Below are 18558 nucleotides of genomic sequence, written 5' to 3'. Positions count from 1 at the left end.
GAATTCTGCCACAAGTATCTTGAACATCTGGTTTATCTCCTCTAAAATGATCTGTACGCTGCTCATCAGTCATCTTTATTTCACAACTAACATGCCACAGGTGGTTCAGCAACCTGAGTGTTTGGACGGAGATTATTGTATTTTCTGGAGCTCTGGGCCTGAACCAGGGGGAAGCTGCTGGTGCATTTGAGGTGTTTGGGTGCTGTGGAGATGAGGCATGGGGTGCTTGGGTGGATGGCTGGTCAGCCACCTGTGTCAGGCTCTGTTGTTCTGCACGCCAGCTCTCAGGAGCAGCAAATTACAGCTTTGCAGTAGATTATGAAGGCAAGACTGAAGCAAGAGAAAACTTCTTTTTTTTTCTCAGTTAAAACACTCCGGGTTACTTTGCCTTAGGAACATGGGTCTACCTGCCTGGCTTGCTCCTATTTCACTGCAACCTGGACTTCAATGGCAAAATAATTCTTGCATGAGTAGAAATTGGGGTTGCCTGAGAAATGTTCAGCGCTCACAGGAGGACTGCCTTTTGGAGAAGTTGCTTGTCAGTCACCAAAGCCTAAATCTAATTTTAGGCATTAAGCTGAATATGAGCTCTTGGAAAGCATATGGCATCAATTCTGCTTACTGATCAGTTTTGATAAGTTGGCCTTATATAGTTAAACCCTTTGAGTTGCTTTCCATTCCCCAACAGGGAATGTGAAAAAAGGAGAAAACTCTAGGGCTGAGAGAGGTCTGGCCAAGCTAGGTCCAATGTACCTGTTTTAGCTGTCTATCCTCTCTGTATGACCAGCTATTTATTTTGAGCCCTGCTCTGGAACATTGGGAGGGACCTCACCAATAACTCTGCACTTAAAAAAACCCCTAAGTGATGCAGAAAATACAAAACACTATCTGAAATACATGAAATGATGAAGTAAAGAGTTAATGAATCCTCAAGAAGTTTTAAGTTTGCATAGAGAAAACAGAGAGGGGAGGTTCACCAGTACATTTCTCTGGCCAAACCCACAGAAGAAGATTAACTGAAAGTCTCCAGGGACAACAAACAGAACAATGTTCCTGTGAGGCCAAGAGTTTGTTTTGCCATTTGTTCTCTGTACGTTACCATGGAATACAAGTGCTGCTGTGAGTACAAGAAGAAATAACTTCATACCCTGCATTTATCTCGGACACGTCCTGAAGCTTAAACAGGTTATAGTGCTCTTCTTTTGCACTGGACCACTCACTGCTTTCTCCATGGAAATCCCTCCATCTGGGGACACTCCACCGACACCTTTGTGTGAGACTCTCCACAGAGATTTCCGTAAGTAGCGTGCTTGGATTGTGTTCCTGTTCTTCACATGTTCCCTGGATGGGAGCGCTCAAGCAGACAGACCTCGTGTGTGAAATGTTGGTGGGAGTGGGCTGTTTGGAGGCAATTGTCCAAAATATCCATGCAAGAGCTTCAGAATGAGGGTTGTGCAAATCTGCATTGCAAACCTGTTTTGTAAGATATGTGCTCATCCAGGTGGAAATCTGGGAAGCAAATAAGGTATCCTACTGTCCTGTTGTGTCTGTATTGTACTGTCCTGTTTGTACAGATCACTAATGCTGTTAAGTACCTGAAATGGTTTGCAGAAACTATGTGACAAATTCTTCTGAAAAACATATAAGCCTAAGAAAAAAACACCCCTGTTTATCGGGGGAAAGGAAAGCAAAAGGTGGAAAATGAGCAAGCTGCCATTAGTTTTTATGAATTAATCAGCCATCTTCAGATCTGACAAAATACTCAGAGGAAGTTGGAGTCTCTTTTGCTCTATTTTCTGCTGGTGCTTGAAGCGAGTGTCAGAAATCTCTCTGCAAAGCCTGTTCTGATGAGATTTCCAGCCAGTTTCATGAATGAAGTTGGTTTGGATTAACTGTGAATAAGTTCTTGTGCAGAGAACTAGCAAAGCATGGGTTCATTGATCACAGACACTTCTGTGTGTGGTGTCTGACCCAACACTCAATAAAGGCAATGAGAAACTACTGGGGGAGCTTATCCAATACCTGTGGAGCCACTTTACAGTTCCAAAGCAGCTGGAGTCAGCTGTTCCTAGACACTGAAAACTGGATGGGAGAGGGAAATTTGCTTATGGTCTATTCACTTGATTTATGGGGGTTTGCATCAGGCCCAGGGACAAGTTCTCTACACCATACACTGCTCATTTACAAAACTGGTGTAGCAGAGGAGACCTAGTAAGAGTCAAGGTCTCATCTTTTCCTCCTCCTGCTCTGATGCCTTACTTCCCATCAGTAATTAACAGGGATGGATGCCTACTTCTTCTGGGATTGTTTAACTGTGGGGACAGTTCCAGAGCTGTCCCCTGAGGCTGTCTCCACAAATAACAGGCTTTTAAGTTATGCCTCTCTATTGATCCCCCATCTGAACAATTAGCAGTGGTGATTGCTCTGAGTCCAAAGGTGTCTGAAATCAACCCCACAATGATATTCAAGGAGAGTACTGTTTTAAAAGGCTGCCTCTCCTGAAGTGTGCTATGTTTTAAATGTGACAGGCTACATGACAGGACCTGAAACAGAGACATTTGAAGAAGCTTGGAAACTTCTGATCCTTGAGCCTGAGCCAAGCCATACTTCCTGAATTTGTGGCTTAGGAGTCTCTGATTCAAGCACAGCATTTTCACCTGCTATCCATAGCTTTATCATTCCTGCAGAATAATCACTGTTTTTAAGATGCCTGCCTTAATATAACAATGCAATTCTCTGCATGACAAAACCCTAAAAGTCTGGTGGCTGGTAAATAAGAATTATTGAGAATGATTGTTTCATTTGAGGCATCAATAACTTCAGCAGAGCTGTAAGGAGAGCAGCTCAGCTTCCTTGAAAATTGCAAAGGAACTATTTTTTTTTGTTACGAAGCTCACTTTGCCTGCTCTGCAAACTCCAGCCAAGGCTCCTGGGGGTCAGATTTTCTGGAGGTGGAAATCCAATATTGAATGTCTGATGGGGCATCAGGGCTACCAATTCTGCTTGTGAGGCTGTGTGAAAAGCTAATATGTGCATTGAGCACTGACTGAATGATCTTTCAGAAGCTGTGGATGCAATTCTTGTTTCTATGCAGTAATTCAATGTGTTCTGTGTGTTTTCTGCACAGCCTTCAGGTGGTTGCTCTTCTCCTTGTCCTTACAAGGGCTCAGTTGCTAGACCAGTCTTGCAGTAGGTGGAAGAGAGTAGGAGAGGTCAGGCCTCCCATCTGCTTCTGTAAGCAGCCTGGTCAGCCCCAGAGTGGCTGGAGTGTCCAGAGTCAGCAAAGAGGCAGCAGGGCACTGCCATCCTTATCTCGTGTGTGCTGCCACTGTGCCCCCATGCAGCTGTGCCACCAAACCACCTGTGCAGCCAAATGCCATACAGGAGATGGGACTTACAGGGAGCATCCTTCAGGCACTGCTTTTCCTTCACAGCTTTTCTTTTAGAAACTGGAATGTCCTCTCTTGCTTCTCAGCCTAGTGGCAAAGCTGCTGGAGCTGGCAGCCCTCAATTTGGGGGCAGATGCAGGAAGACAAGTTAGAGTGAGTCTGCTTGAAGAGTTCTGTGCTGATTAGGGTCAGATGTTATTGCCATAGGGACAGTTAATTGAGGGGGTATCAATAGACAGCAGGCCACCTCTCTAATTTTCCTTCCCTGCCTGTTATTTAACAAAACTATTGAGAGAAAGGCTCCATTAACTTTTGTCTTTAATTCTGCAACTGCAGTAAAATCCAGCATAGGAGAAGCCCCTGAATACAGGATAGAATTGGTTCTGTAATAATAATAATAACTTGCTTTCCCGCTTTGAAAATAAATATGGTTTTTAGTAGAGAGATTTACCTGTTGCTGGCAGTCAATCAGGCAGGACAATTTGGACTCTGAGTACTTGATTAGAATAACTTTAAGGAAAATTGCCTTCCTGAATCAAGTAAGGATCCATTAACCTGATGAAACAGGGTTTGCTTATCTGAGAGGTTAAGACTCGTAACACAGCTTGGACTGCATTAGATGAGGCCTCTTTTAGAACAGAAAGTAATAAAAACACCATCTGTCATGTCTAGTCAATCAGACCTTGTATAAGAGAGGAATTATTCCTCTGACTTTACCATTATAAGATCATCTGTTTGTTAACAATGGGAAGTGTCAGGAATGCTGAAAACTGGTTTTATGTCCTCAAATTATTTCTAGCTGCCTTTATCTTGGAGAGAATTAGTATTAATCTGAGTTTATACAGGAAAGAAATATTTCTAGATGAATACAATGCCAAGCCATTCCATGTTGAGTCTCTTGTGATTTATTGTTAGAGGTAAAACTGAATGGGAGATAGAGGGAAAAGTGCCATGTACACTTTTCTTCTGAAAGTGATTATTTCTATAAACAAATCTCCTGCAAGTTGCTGAGCACTCAAAGGTTCTTTGAAGGCAATTGAATGTATTCAATTCACTCAAGTGGCTGTCTGCATCTTAAAGGATTGGCATGGCTAGACCTTCTCATGTACCATAGGCGTAGCTGGAGGTTGTGGAAAAGGTGTTTGCATTTTTTGGCATGGATTTATCAAAGTTATTATTAAATGTTGTCACTAATGGATTTCTCTGACAGTGTGGTCTCCTCTATTTACTAAGGAGTACTTGGAGACATGTAACGACTGAATGCCAGACAGCAAAGGCAACTGTGGGCACAGGAGGTGGAAAGCCTGTACCAGTGTATCCCCAGCAGCACTGTGCACCAGCTGGGGTAGAAACACCAGCCCCACTTGTGACACACCACAGGTGAGACTGCAGTGGATGTATTCATATACACCATTGCCTGCTGCTTGGGTATGTGCCATGCTGCTGCCCAGTGCATTCTGCACTTCTCTGTGGCTTCTGGGTGGCCACAAGCTGGAGAACACCAGAGTGGTTTTTGTGTGCCTATGGAAAAAGCATTTCCTTTTCATTTCCCTTTTCAGGGTTGCTCTTTGCACAAGAGAAGCACACAGAGTGTTCGCAGATGTGTGATGCAGAACTCAGCTGTTGTGTGGTGGGCATAGCCCCATGCAAGATCCCAGGAGGAAGGAGACAGGCTGGGAGTAGAGGAGGAGGAGGATTAAAGCAAATGCCTAATTCAGTATTCAGTCATAGGCAGAAGATGTGCTCCAGTTAAGGTAATGAGACTGGAGATTTGGAAGAAAGATGGTTGAGCAGGAGGAAGACAACATGTGCTCTGGGGTGGCATCAAGGGAAGGCTGAACACTCCTGGTCCCACTGATGTCAGGTGGATCAGATGCCACTCATCTCCTATGAAAAAAGGGAGTTAGCATAAGGATGAAGAGTTCACAGATGAATTCTTCCTTCTATAAAATTATAACCCTTATCCCTGCCAAACTCTGAGGGGATTTGTCATGAGTGCCAGTGGAGAATAGACTGCCCTGGGCACAGGATGGCCAGAACAGAAAGAATTGTGCTACAAAGTGTTAGGGTCCCTGGAGACCCTATGGTTAGATCAACATTAAAAAAAGCAAAAATATCTCCAATTCTGTGCCAGTTCCTCTGGGACCTGATGCAGGGAAAACCCACATGACTCTGCTTTCCCCTGGAGCTGGTCAGAGCTGCTCCCACTCACTGTGTTAGCAAATTGATCCCCCTGGTCACTGCGGGGGGAGGCTGAAAAGAATGGATGGCACTGCAAACTCGTTATGAAAATGCAGGGAACCAGAGTTAATGAATCTTGGACAAGCCTCTAATCTGCCTGGCCCTTGGTGTGGTTGTAGAGGAAGCTGGGTGGGGATGATCTGATTAACATCTCAGTGGGAATGAAGACCCTAGAATGCAGAAGGTTGTATCATATCTGTCAGTGCTTGCATCTGGGAGGGGCCACTGTCAGAGAGCTGAGATCTCTGTGGATTAAATCAGGAAGGTTTTTTTCATCAGAACAGATATATTTTTGGGATTTACATCTTCTCTGTCCCTGGCAGCTTGCCTTGATGAAATACTGATTACACAATTGCAATCTGACTTAAACCACAGCTAAAAAATCAGCTGTGTGCTGGGTTATGGTGAGAATACCCTCTCTGTGATGGCAAAGATTTGAAATTGTGCAGTGCATTATGTCTCCTGACACAGGAAAATTTGCAGAGAATAACAAACAGGCTGTTTACTGTGTGTGTATGGAAAAAAAATTGGAAAAACTGGAATCCCTGCCTTCTCTGAGATTTTCTTAGTCCAGTAGCCAGATTTATGAATGAAACCACTTGCCCCAGATGTACAGGAGATTATGCTGCTTGATGCTTGTTTTATAGGCAGTGCAGTTAAGGTTAGGAAACTTGAAATAGGTGCTCAAGGGACTGACAATGTTGTCAGAACCAAACCCCAGGGTCCTCCTGTCACATCCTGTAGCCCCTCCTTTACTGCCCAACAGACACCCCCCACCCAGTTCCAGGCATCCCTGTGAGCTGGCTCTGAGGAACAGAGTGGTTATAGGATTTCTGGTTTCTCAGTTGCAACTGCCTCACTGAAGCCAGTAAAAGCAGCATTTTACTCAAGAGCAGGGTGGGAGAGGGAGTGGGACACACCACCAGAAGAGAGCTACTGGTCAGCTGAGAGATCAGTGCAGAAAGAGAAATTCCCAAGGCAGTATCTGTCCCAGAGGCTGGTAGTGAGCACTGGCAATGCACCCGCGGGGTGGCTGAGACACTGGATGCAACTGTATTTCAGCATTCCTCAGGCTGCTACAGGCTGTGATGTCTTCAGTGGCTGAGCTGTCCCTCATTTATTGTGTCCTGTGGCACAATAAATCAGTAGCTGTTTCGCACTTGTTCTGATAATGCTGCAGGCGGGGCAGCTTAACGGAGAGACTGCTGGGCTGGCATGCAAGAGGTTTTAGAGGAGTCTACCTTCATCAGGATGTTTCTTCCTTCTTTTGCTCCTTTTTGAAATGGAGATACTGATATCTGCTCAGTGAGATGCCCTGAGATATCTGCTGCTGAAAGGTACTGTGTGAGATTCTGCTTCTGAAACCACCAGGGAGAAAATGTTCTTGGGACACCAAATGGTCCTCAGGTGTTTTCCAAAGTTCTGCCTCACCACATACATCTTTCTTCCAGCTGCAGGGAAGTACCTCCCACCTTCTCACACCAGGAAGGGGATGACCCACCCTCAGCTTCAGGCAAGTGGACTGGGTAAATGTTTAGATTTTTCTGTTTTCAGGCTTTCTCTGATATTCAGAAGTTTTGAACAGAGAGCCTGAGTTGAGCGTGAGACAGAAAGGTGTCTCAGTACCAGCAGGTGTGGCACGGGTGCCGAGGGACCAGCACACCTTGTGACAGTCAGAAGTGATCACTTGCAGCCAAGACAGACAAACAGCAATTGAGCTCACAAGCACTTCCATGCCTATCTTGGCTCTCCTTTTCTGCATTTGTTTTTTTCCAGAGCAGTCTCTCTGTTGCTGACTTTACATACTTATATGATCATTAAAAGTAGCTATTGTTTCAACGAGGAACTGTCTCTAAGCAGTGGGCAGCATTGCTAAAATGCCTGAAATTTCTATAAAGGAGGAACAAAGGACTATCAGGAAGGGCAGAACATAGAAACATCCCAGAGACTGGACATGTTTCCATTGCCTGGAGCACCTGTATGTACATTTTCTCTGTGTCTTGAACTTATTGAAACCAGTGCTACCAGTCAGTGCATGGTACCTTATACCATAGCAACAAGTACATCTTAGAAGTGGAGGGGAAAATAGCTGAAAAATAATTCAAGAGGTCCTGTAGCCCATTTCCTTACTGACAACCTGAACAGTTAAATTATCCCTGATTTTCTCTGCAATATATAGCTTTCCTTGGTGTTCACTTGCTGTTAATCAGTGGTCTGTTCTGAAAGACCACAAGACTTATTCCGGAACCAACTTCCAATTTTTTTTCAATGGTTTTGTGATGCTCTCAACTTGAGAGCCTAGAAAGTAATTTAAATTCATGGTTGTATTTTGTTTGTGCTGTGTTTTCTTCATTTCCTGTCTAAGCTCTCTCATGCTCTCATGTGTTTTGCTTGAACATTCTCTTCAATGAAGAGAAAAATCCTAATTTTTCCTTGCTACAATAGCGTCTTAAATAACTGTTCAGAAATAAAAGCCCTTCCTTATGTGTTCCTTGTCTCTTGCTGCCCAAATCTTCTAATATAAGTCACAAGCATTACCAAGTGAAGCCTTTTATTTTTCCCAAAAACTATTCTCCCTCCAGCTTTTCTTCTCTGTTGCATTGTCTGGCCTGTAGTGCTCATATGTCTTTTCTGCTTGTTTTTCACAGTGCTTGCCCAGAGTCTCATGCTGCTGGCTTTGCCATGCTGTGCTTTGTACTTATCTATGCTGTATCTTCTTATAATAAGAATAACACTCCCTGGATCCTGGCCATACTTCCTACATTATAGATTTAAATTCCTCTTACCATCTATCTTTTCTTTAATATTTCTTCTGTGCACAGCCTGCTCTTTTTTAGCCATTATTAAAGTTTTGCTTCAGTCCTCCTTTCACAAGCCCCTCACGATTTGCTATCATCTTTTTATGAGTTGTTCATGCTGTTCTTCATCTTTCACTTCAGGCTTTGCATCCCTTGTTGCTCTATCAAATGAATCATCATATGTAGGAATTTATTCCTCATTTCATTTTGGAGTTTGATTGTGATCAGCTTAGGCTTGTCACTATTGCACATTGTAGGTATTGTCGTGTGCTTCTCTTCACTCTTAAATTCAGGTGTCTCTCAGTGTTTCCTTAGTGCATCTTTCTAGTCCTCCTCCCCAGTTCCACTGGTCATCCTATGTCCAGCTAATAGCAGAGTTCATCAGGAACTAACTGCCTGTTTGTAGCCTTGACTTCATCTTGAGTTGATGATGATAGATACAGGACCTTGAAGCTGGTGGGACTTGAGTGTAATAAAAAGGAGAAGGATGCAGATGGTTTCAGGACCGTGATGTTGGGTGATGGAGACCCCATTTTACTCTACTGCTGAACTCACTCTAAACTACTTCTGTGTCTGCAGAAAATATTTGGGGTTTTCCCCTGCAGAAGAGTTTCCCTAATGCCTCTCTGAAAGAAAGTCACAACAGTTTAGAGGCAGTTATGGGGGAAAGCAGAAAGGAGTAAACAGTGGAAGTGCAGTAGAAAAATTATTGATTCTCCTTCAGGCAGTTCATGGCTTGAAGGTGAAAAAGGGTCTTGGGGAACAGCTTGTCAATGTTATAAATCTTATATCTGCTTTCCTGTGTGATATGTGAGGAACTGGGAACTGAAGCCAGTCTATCAAAGATTGGTGAAATCCCATGTCTTCTCAAAACTGTAATCTTCTCACTAGGTGTCCCAGCCCTGGAAACATTCACAGTCAGGTTCTGAGCAACCTGATCTAGTTGAAGATGTCCCTGCTTATTGCAGAGGAGTTGGAATGGATGGACTTTGAAGGTCTCCTCCAGCCCTAACTGTTCTGTGATTCTATGATAGTGAAAGACATGTATAGTTAAGATGACTCTGTAGCTGGTGTACAGTGTCAAAAATTTGGATTTATGGCCAGCTGTAGATCCTGTCTAGTCACATAGCCAGTCCCTATCCTCAACCAGAAGTAGTAATTTTATTGAAAGATAGTGTAGCTGCAGTGTGAACTGATTGATCGTGAACATCCATGAAAGGTGCCATGCAGCCTCAGAGGCTGTATTCAAGAAAGGCAGATTCCCTATGACACTTGAGAGCTGAGCAGAGATGACTTCAGATCAGAATAAATGGAAGTTTAACTATTTTATTGGTGGCCAAAGGACTGCTGTTGAGAAGTGAAACATTAACAGCAGGGTGAAAGAGAGCCGGGATTGCTTAACGAGGTTCATCTTCAGGCACAGCAGAGCTGGGCACATCCAAGGCACGGAATGGCAGAGGGGGACTGCACACCACAGCCTGCAAAGGAAACCCGAGCTGGTGAGGAAGTGTTTAAAGATTTCTTATTGCTGATAGTAGGAGGAACTGAGGGCAAAAAAGCACGAGGAGGGATGAGAAGTTTCTCTAATTGTTGCAGGTTAACTTGTGATCAGATGACAGGTTCTTAAATGCAGATTAGGTACTTGATATTGTTAGTGGTATTGCTCTAAATACCTTCACAATTTTAAGTCTGTAATGGCTGGTGAAAAGAGGAGAGATGTGGGTTGGAAGGCTTCTGGCATATTTTCCTGGTTGTTCAAATGATTTGATACATCATTTTCTTAAATTACTTTGAAGTTTGGGAGAAGTCTGCAGGCAATGGAAGCCACTCTTGATCTGTATAAATCAGTTAAGCCCTGCTCTTTCTTGTGATCAAAGAATTGGAGAAAATAAGCCAGAAGAGACCTCCAGAGGTTATCACGTCCTTCCAGGGTCTGGTCATTAAGCCCAAAGTGTTGCTGCCACACATTCATCTAGTTTCTTAAAACCTTATCTCAGAAACAGAGAAAGAGGAGAGAAATACATATATGGCAAAAGGGCTATAAAAGTACGGCCATTGTATATGAATTAAAAATAAGACTCATTATTAAAAGACAAGTGTGGCTGAGCTGAAAAATAGGAAGGGATTGTACCATGAGATGAATGCGGGTAAAAATGAAGAGATTAGTTGAGTATAAACAGATTAAGGTGGACAGTACTGCAGCAGGGAGCAGTGAGAATGAGAAGATTGTAAAAGCAACGTAAAAGTGGAGATTCTCTTTCTGAGGATTTGGGAACCAGAAAAAAATTAAATTATGAACTGAAAGTCATAGCAAAATGTAATAATGGGAACTTCTGGCTATGCAAGGCATCTGGTAGCTCACAAATGTAAACATCCTACAGACTCCCCAGTTGCATAAGGGATAATTCAGAAAAGAGGAAATCTTACAGAAAGTAGTCCTTGCTTTCACGCTTTTCAGGTGAGGTTGTTTGGCACAAGATTTTCACGGAAACTCAGGAGGGCACCTCCTCTATATGCCTGCTCTGGAACAGGACCTGATATTTCTGTAGTCCCTAATGCACTCTTATATAACAGACATTGCCACGCCATCTCTGTTTCAGTGCTCATCTGTCCTCACTGAGAGGGAAATTGGAAAAAGGAGCCCCAGATATTCTTTACTGAAAAAAGTTATTTCTCTCATCTTATCCTCAACAAAAATGGATTATAGTCCATCTCTCTGGCTGTTTTTCCTGTCAATGGAAAGGAGTGGCATTTGGTATTCTTTCCCAAATTTCATCATTTTCATTCCAGAGTTGTAAAATGGTTTCTCCCATTTTGCAACACCATTTTGGGTTCATACCCAGTTGTCTCCCAGGCTTCTTCACCCTGGTTTCAAGTACAAACAAGCACCATGCTGGCTGTACTGAAGTTTTCTTTGCTCATGGAAAAGCTGAGGATCTGCATATTTCATGCTTTCCTAATGTGATGGAAAATCATTGATACTCTTAGAGGGATTTCCCAGTTGTCCACTATTATGAGCATTTCATATGAACCCTATTCCCCAGTGAGAAATCAGAGGCGCTACAGTTAGGATAAATCACATACAGAGCTGCTCTAGCTGTTACTCCACTTACCAAAGAATAAAACAGTCTGGTTTGGGAGCATTTTTTCCAATCTGAAATGGCTGTTTTGTAATCCTTATTCTCCTTTTGGTGCTTAGAAGGGATTATCTGATCAAGTATCTCTCTTGCTATGGAGGAACACTCCTGGAGGAACAATCTGCTTTTTTAAAGGCAGCGGTGATGCTTGTTCTGCTTTTGCCCTTCATAAGGGAAGTGGCTCAATATGGTATTCAGCACTTGAAGGTGAATTTCCTCAGGCTCTGATGATCTGAGCACATTTGAGATATCCAAATATTATTTAAGCAGTTTTTGTCTCATTTCACACAAACTCCTACTGGTTAATTTCAAAGGTGTTGCAAACCTTGTTGCAATTTAATCTTTTAGTAAAAATAACAAAAAGGACACAAGTTTCCTGGCTTCTCTGGATGATTGTTTTCTGGTTTAAATAACAGCTTTTCATTTTCCTTCCTCTTTCTCCAATATTGACAGCATTTCTAACACCTTTTCTTATTGCCTTTTATGCCCCCTTGCTAGCTGAGGTTCATTTTGTGCTTTAGCTTTGCAGGCACACTTCTACCACTCTGTTTGATCTGTTTGTCTATACCTGTCTTCAGAAATGCCACCTGATTTCCATTTGTGGTACAATTCCTTCCTGATTTTCAGTCCAGTCACACAGGTCTCCTTCTATCAAGTATCATTCTATATTTGTATCTGAGGTGCTTGCAAATCTATTATCTTAAACTTGTTTTTTGCTATTTGCTACAAGTTACCATTTATTGCCAGACATTTAAATTCCTTTTCTTCCTTTCTGTCTGAGAAGACCTTCTGGCAGCTAGTGGCCTAAACAGCTCTGCAGTGTATTAGACTAGTAGTATGTTAATCCTACTGACTGATAGAGTTTTTCATGCTAGTATTAAAAAAAAAAAAAAAAATTAGCTTATGTGACACACAGGGCTGTATATACACAGAGGAAAAGAAATATAGCTGCAGGAGGCTGAAAATGTTAAGGCATCACACTGCAGCAGCATGGTAGCACTGTGCAAGGGATGGAGAAACCTTTCCTGCCTTCTTTTTTTATTATTCTTTTAGTAACTCTGCTGCTGTGTTTGCTCTGCTTGCCTGTGTATTGTAGAATGCAGCAGGTTTCCACTGGGAGCTGTATAGAAATACCTGGGGCATGAGATGCCAGCAGAGGGCTCAGAAATATTTCTGCTGCTTCTAGCATGGGGTCAGACTTGCAGAACTCGAGTAGGTGCCAATGTGGTGTGCAGGGACAGAACCCATGTGAACAAGACCTGTTCTGTCCCCAACACTGGGTCTGCTTTTGAGCACTCATGCCCATGAAAAGGGCTTGATAAACCTGAGCTCTCTGGAGGCTGCACCCAGGTGAAAAGCAAGGTTGTGCATGTGTGTAGGTCACTGGGAGGGCTGAAGACAAGGAGCTGGTTTGTGGCAGTACAGAGGAGGTACCAAACTCTTGCTTTGCCGCTGCTGTAGAAGAAAAAAGAAACAAGGAAGGGATAGAACTTTCTGTCACCATCTGAAGTTTGGCTTCCAAGTCAGCTGCCCAGCTGACCCCGTGTTTAGCTGCCCAGTTAGCAGGAGTGAGATGGGATCTCTGGGGATTTTCAGAGGAAGCAATGCCAGAGTACATGATGGATTGTAATTGTACTTCTTCTGTGCAGTCCATCACATCTCATTCTCTTGTGTAAGCGTTCATGTCTTGTTAGCAATAACTGAAACCAGATTAAGGATCTGTGGTGTGGCCAAAGGCCTCTTTCCTGGTTCATCAGCTGCAGACCTGGTTCTTGTGATAACCAAACACTGTCAGCAAATCAGTGCTTTCATTAAGGACTAGTTTATGGAGATTCCTTGCACCAGCTGTGGAATCTGGATGTGGTTTGGGCATTACTGATAAGAGAAGGGAGAAATATTTGGGAAAATTCTTTGAACATTTGCCTTTTAAAGAAGCCAAGTGTGAGAGGAAGAAGAAACCTCTGCACTGCGCTGAGGATACAGCAGAGCCACAGGCACTGAGGATAGTTTATGGGAAGGTTGTGAGTTTTGCTCTGCAATTGCAACTGGCACTGGAAGAATGCAGATGAGCAGCTCCGCTATTGCCATGGAAAGGGCATGGAAGGAGGAACAGCAGTGTACTTGCAGGGAGCTGAGCCCAGATAGCTGCAGGGGGAATCCAGGGACTCCCAGCAGAGATGGGCTGCACTTGTCACACATGGAGCCCCAAAGTCGTCTACTGGATAATAGAAAGTGAGAGAGAGAAGTGTTGGGGCTTCTTTTTAGATGCTGGCTGTGCCTACTTGATTAAATTGTCCCATGGGAAAAGGCAAGGTTATTCTAGGGAATTGCTGTGGGTCACTTCACTCCTGCAGTAGCAAAGAAATTATTTAACACAGTGCAGGCATCTGTGACATCCAGTGTCCAAGGGTTTGGTGTGATGAACATTTTAGTAGTTATGTCTTGGAATGTGTGGCTTTACAGTGAAATGAGATCCCTGCAGAGTAAACCTGTCATTACCACACTGGGAGGGAGATGCACACTCTGCTTCTAAATCCACAGGCAGGAGGTATATCTGGAACCTGGGATTTTAATTCAGCTCACATCTGTGCAGCATCCAGCACCATGCTGGGCTGGTGCACGTAAAATAGCTGGGGGCATGCCAAACAACAGGGAGGTCTGTGCCACAAAGTGCTGACAGCCCCAACCTGTTACTGATTTAGGCTGTGTTCCCTGACTCCTCTTGAACTCTGGAGCTGTCTTTCCTGGTAGCATCTCCCTCCCCTTTCTGCCCTGGCTGCACAAATGTGCTCAATTAGGGTTAACTCAAACTGAATCAAACTTCGTGCCTGAGGTTGGAAATCTTCCCAGTCAACTCACCACAGCCACATAGCATGGTGGGAGACAAGGCGAGAGGGGAGATGAACGCTTTTCAGAGAAACGAATCCAAGGAAACTTTGTTCACTTTTATTTCTGCAGGAGATGATCCCCCCAAAGGAGATTTCCCTCTTCAGAAAAAATCTCCGGTAAGTGTTGCTGCTGGTTTCCTTTGCTTTGCTTTCTGCTCAGCTTGTTTTAAACATTGCAAGATCTCTCTGTTCTCTCCTCTGTTGTGCTCTGGCTAGAGACAAACACCCTTTCTTGCAGAGGGTTGAAATAAGCCTTAACAACTCAAGGCAAAAATCCCTCCACTAACCTGATTAAGTTAAGAAAGTGCAGCTTAAAGGGAAAGCACAGACTGTCTGAATGTTTGGGGAAAAGGGTAAAGGTTTTTATTGCCTTTTCCCTGAACACTACTTTCCTTGTGGGAAAGAAGTTAGATCTCTGAAGTGGATGGGGCTGTTGTGCAAAGGAGGGAGGGAGCTGAACTCTGTTTAGTTTGATGAAACCCACCAGGGAAAGATACCCAGATGATGAAAAGCAGAAGGAAAAACAGGGATTGAGGACAGGCCACTGGTGAGTGTTACAGAGCCCAACTGCAGTGCCAGAGCCATGAGTTTACATCTTTGCCTCTGATTTAAAGCCCAAGTCAGGTACATGTGTTGCTGCCTTGCAGCTTTGATATTTGTGCAGGTTTTCAGGCTAATTCTTGTTGAGTGCTTGGCCCCTAAAAACTGTTCACTGCATAGGATTCAGGAAGAATTTGGCTTATGTTGTAGCTGCTTTGACTTGCAGGATAACATGTAATACTTGGTCTTAAAACTCACAGTCATGTCATTAGTAAACCGACTGTTTAACTCAACTTTAATTACTGTGCAGACATTAACTATTGGGTATCCAGAGCTCCTGGGAAATATTAATCTTTATCCTGTTTTTCCATTAGTCAGCAAGAAGGAGAGCTGAAAACAAACGTCTCCTGTAGTGGGTACTTTAAATGAACTTTCTTTTTTCCAAAGACACAGTCTATCAACTTCCACAGTATCTTTAAGAGATCCATAATCCCACAGATCCCAGGCTTGCTGTGGGAGCTAAGCACTGCAGACTATCTGTGTGTTCATGAATCCAGGCTTAACCTCTTTGCTTTTGCTGGGGCTGTTTTCTGAGCACGGTCCTTCTCTGCGAAAGCGAGCAAACTGCATCTAGCTCTCCACATGGATGAAAGCTTCCCACTTTTGGATGTCCAGGCAGGCCACAGGCAGGTCAGTGATACAGTGGAGACAATACATGAGGGTTTCTGCACATGCTGACGCCATCTCATGACACACAAGCCAGATGGAAGTGCCCCTGCTTGTAAGTCGTTGCTCTGTGTTTGTAAACACTTACTCAGGGTGGTGGCTCAGGCACTTGGGAAGGTTTAGCTGGGAAGTCACTGCCCCCTGCTCTCCTTTCTCTCCTTGCCCCTGCCCCTTATATATGCCACCATTTTTAGGCTAAAAGCAGGAGGCCCCAGTGCAGTTTCCAAGGGAGCCCACTCTTTCTTACAAGCCATATTGCTGAGTACAATTGTTTCAGATTAAATAATAAATTAAATGGATAATTATGTGTTTACTCTAGTAGAGTAAGAAGGGTTTCTTACAAAAAGGCAGCCCATATTTGGTGAGAAAAATCTATACATATATATTATATATAAAAAATAGACAAAAATATTTGTCTTTAGAGGATTAAGTAATGGAAAGTAGGAGGGAGGTGGGAGTTGTGGAGTTTTGATTTTCTGTCTGTTTTGTTGCTCTTTCATAAAGTTGAGGAAGACAGTGTCATTAAACTGTACTCTTCTAACTTGATGCCATTGCTTTGGGAATCCAAATAAGCTTAGGTCTCTTGGTAGTAAAATAAACCTGAATAAACACATCTATTTTGGTACTTTACTTGCATTTGGGACTCTGGGAAGAAACACAGGAATTCATTATTTCTGACATGAGGCACAGAAATGCATGTGAAGAGTTCATCTCACTTCACTGGCCCATACCATGGCTGTTTAAATCTATAAGTATAGTTGCATCTGTTAATCTCACACTCCCCCCAGATTCCTCACCAAAGCCATGCCCAGCCCCTCTCCTGCTAATTGGCAGAGGCTGGGCAGTGCTGTGCAAACCTGCTTTCCTGTTGTGAGGCAGTGGAGCCACTAAGCAGCTGGAATCTGAAAGCTGCTTAGCTCAGACCACGGTGGGGTAGCAAGAGGGACAGAGGCCCACACAGGGTCATGCCAAGACTCATCTGTTTAATGCTTTGTATTTCACTTGGGAAGTGCTGATGTTAGCTGCAGTAAAGTCAGGCTTAGTGGAAGAGTGGTCACACTTAGACAGGTTTGACAGTCTCATCACTGGCTTTTTTTAAAGTTCTGATTAATAAATTGAATTATCCATAGCTCTGCCAGCAATCTTGGAATATGAAATGGATGCCATGCCTGAGGGAGTGTCAAACAGAGATCTGATGCTCTGCTTCAGTGAGGGGTGTCACAGCTCAGCACAAGTGAGGAGCAGAGATTGAGAGAGGTAGCAGCTTTGCACACAGAAGCAGACAGAAGATCCCTGAGGTCTCCCAGTTTCTGAGGCAAGGTCTGGTACTAGAAGAGGGAGCAGTTTTGGGGCAGGGTGGTAGCTTTATATGGAGTGTGGAAGAAAAGGCATCCAAAGGTATTTTTTTGGTATCAGTGATATTTTAGCATTGCTGTAGAGAGTTGGTAGAACCCTTCCAGTGGAGTTCCTGGAGCTACAAGCATAGTGGGCTGCTGACTGCCCATGAATCCCCATGGCTGCCCTTACTGGGCTCATGTCAGCCAGGCTGATTCACTGGGAAGCCTTAATCAAAGCAAGAGTACCATGAGGTCCACTCTCTCCTTTGAGTCCAGCTCACAGGCCAGTCAAGCAGCTGTGGGCACTTGGTTTTGGACTGGACTCCTCTCCACCCCCCAGACACTGTGGGAATATGTTGCTAGGGTGAAGGCTTTGACAGTTGATATGTTCTTGTTTGTCTCCCACAGAAACTCTGTGGCTCCAACTACCCCCTGAGCATTGCCTTCATTGTGGTGAACGAGTTCTGTGAGCGCTTCTCCTACTATGGCATGAGAGGTATGTGGCCTGTGACTTTCCCATCCACAAGCTGGATTGATGTTTCTGAGCTCTGCTGGGTGTGGTATTCAGCTGTCTTTCAAAGTTAATTGATATTTTGGAATGCACATATGAACAGTGTATCCTAACATTGTTGCTGTATCTAAGATGAGAAGAAGTTGGGACTAGAGGGCTCCAAATGTACCTTGCAGTCTAAATTATTGTACAATTCTCTATGTCAAACCTGGTTTTCTACTGTGTGATGTCTTTCATAGTTGATGTGCAATCAGTATGTTTGGGAATTGAATCTTACAGGCACCTAATCTGTAAATAGAAAAAGAGCATAAACAGAACTACAGGTTAGGGTAAGATAAGCTAGAAAATACATTTTTCAGCTAAACATAAATGTTTATGAGCAAAGGTTGTCAGATACTCATATATCTCATTTTAGCTTCTCCTGTGTCAGAGATTATGAGGAACAGGTCTGGAAGCACAAATCTTTCCCCAGCACTGCTCAGTTGCTTGACAAATCAGTAGTTTTCTTGCCACCAAGATCTTGCTTACCTGCAGATATACACATTAATTATCTGATATGATATTTTTTTTGTTTTGTTTCTTTTTAGCTGTTCTGACACTATATTTCTTAAGCTTCTTCCACTGGGATGAGAATCTCTCCACTGCTGTGTACCATGCCTTCTCTGCATTGTGTTATTTCACACCTGTCATTGGAGCCATCATGGCAGACTCGTGGCTGGGCAAATACAAGTAAGTGAAGACCTCTCTCTAATTCAGTCAGCATGCAAGGACAGTGCTATGTGTGAGCTAGCTAGCTCAGAGTGCAGCAAAGACACACTTGTGAAGGTCATCTCCTCTCTTTTGACAGAGTTGATCTGTTTGCTCATGCTGTTCTGTGCTTGTCTAACACCCAAAGGCCAATAGGCGACAAAGTTGGGACAAATTAAATGTTACAATAACCCTTTTCCTCCACTGTCCTTTCCTACCTGACTTCAGGAAGCTGAGGTGTAGG

General features: G+C 43.5%; 1 protein-coding gene across 4 annotated transcripts in view; it reads left to right on the top strand.

The window, feature by feature from the left end:
• The first annotated feature begins 999 nt into the window (after positions 1-999).
• SLC15A2 (solute carrier family 15 member 2) overlaps positions 1000-18558 on the top strand; it is a 51899-nt gene continuing 34340 nt past the window's right edge. For 3 of the 4 annotated variants that reach the window (XR_007778020.1, XM_009087839.4, XM_018911349.3), the window contains exons 1-3: positions 14438-14570; positions 17465-17552; positions 18155-18296. Coding sequence is in view for 3 of the 4 variants with exons in the window: in XM_009087839.4 (XP_009086087.3) it covers positions 14439-14570; positions 17465-17552; positions 18155-18296 (362 nt within the window). In the remaining variant the exon portion in view is untranslated. Of the gene's footprint in view, positions 1298-14437; positions 14571-17464; positions 17553-18154; positions 18297-18558 lie in introns of those variants that run through there. The other variant, XM_018911350.3, reaches the window with a different exon arrangement.

Source organism: Serinus canaria, chromosome 7 (genome assembly GCF_022539315.1).
Source record: "Serinus canaria isolate serCan28SL12 chromosome 7, serCan2020, whole genome shotgun sequence".
In the NCBI taxonomy this organism is placed as follows: domain Eukaryota; kingdom Metazoa; phylum Chordata; class Aves; order Passeriformes; family Fringillidae; genus Serinus; species Serinus canaria.
Note: the sequence above shows the minus strand (reverse complement) of the source record. Positions and strands in the feature narration are given on the sequence as shown.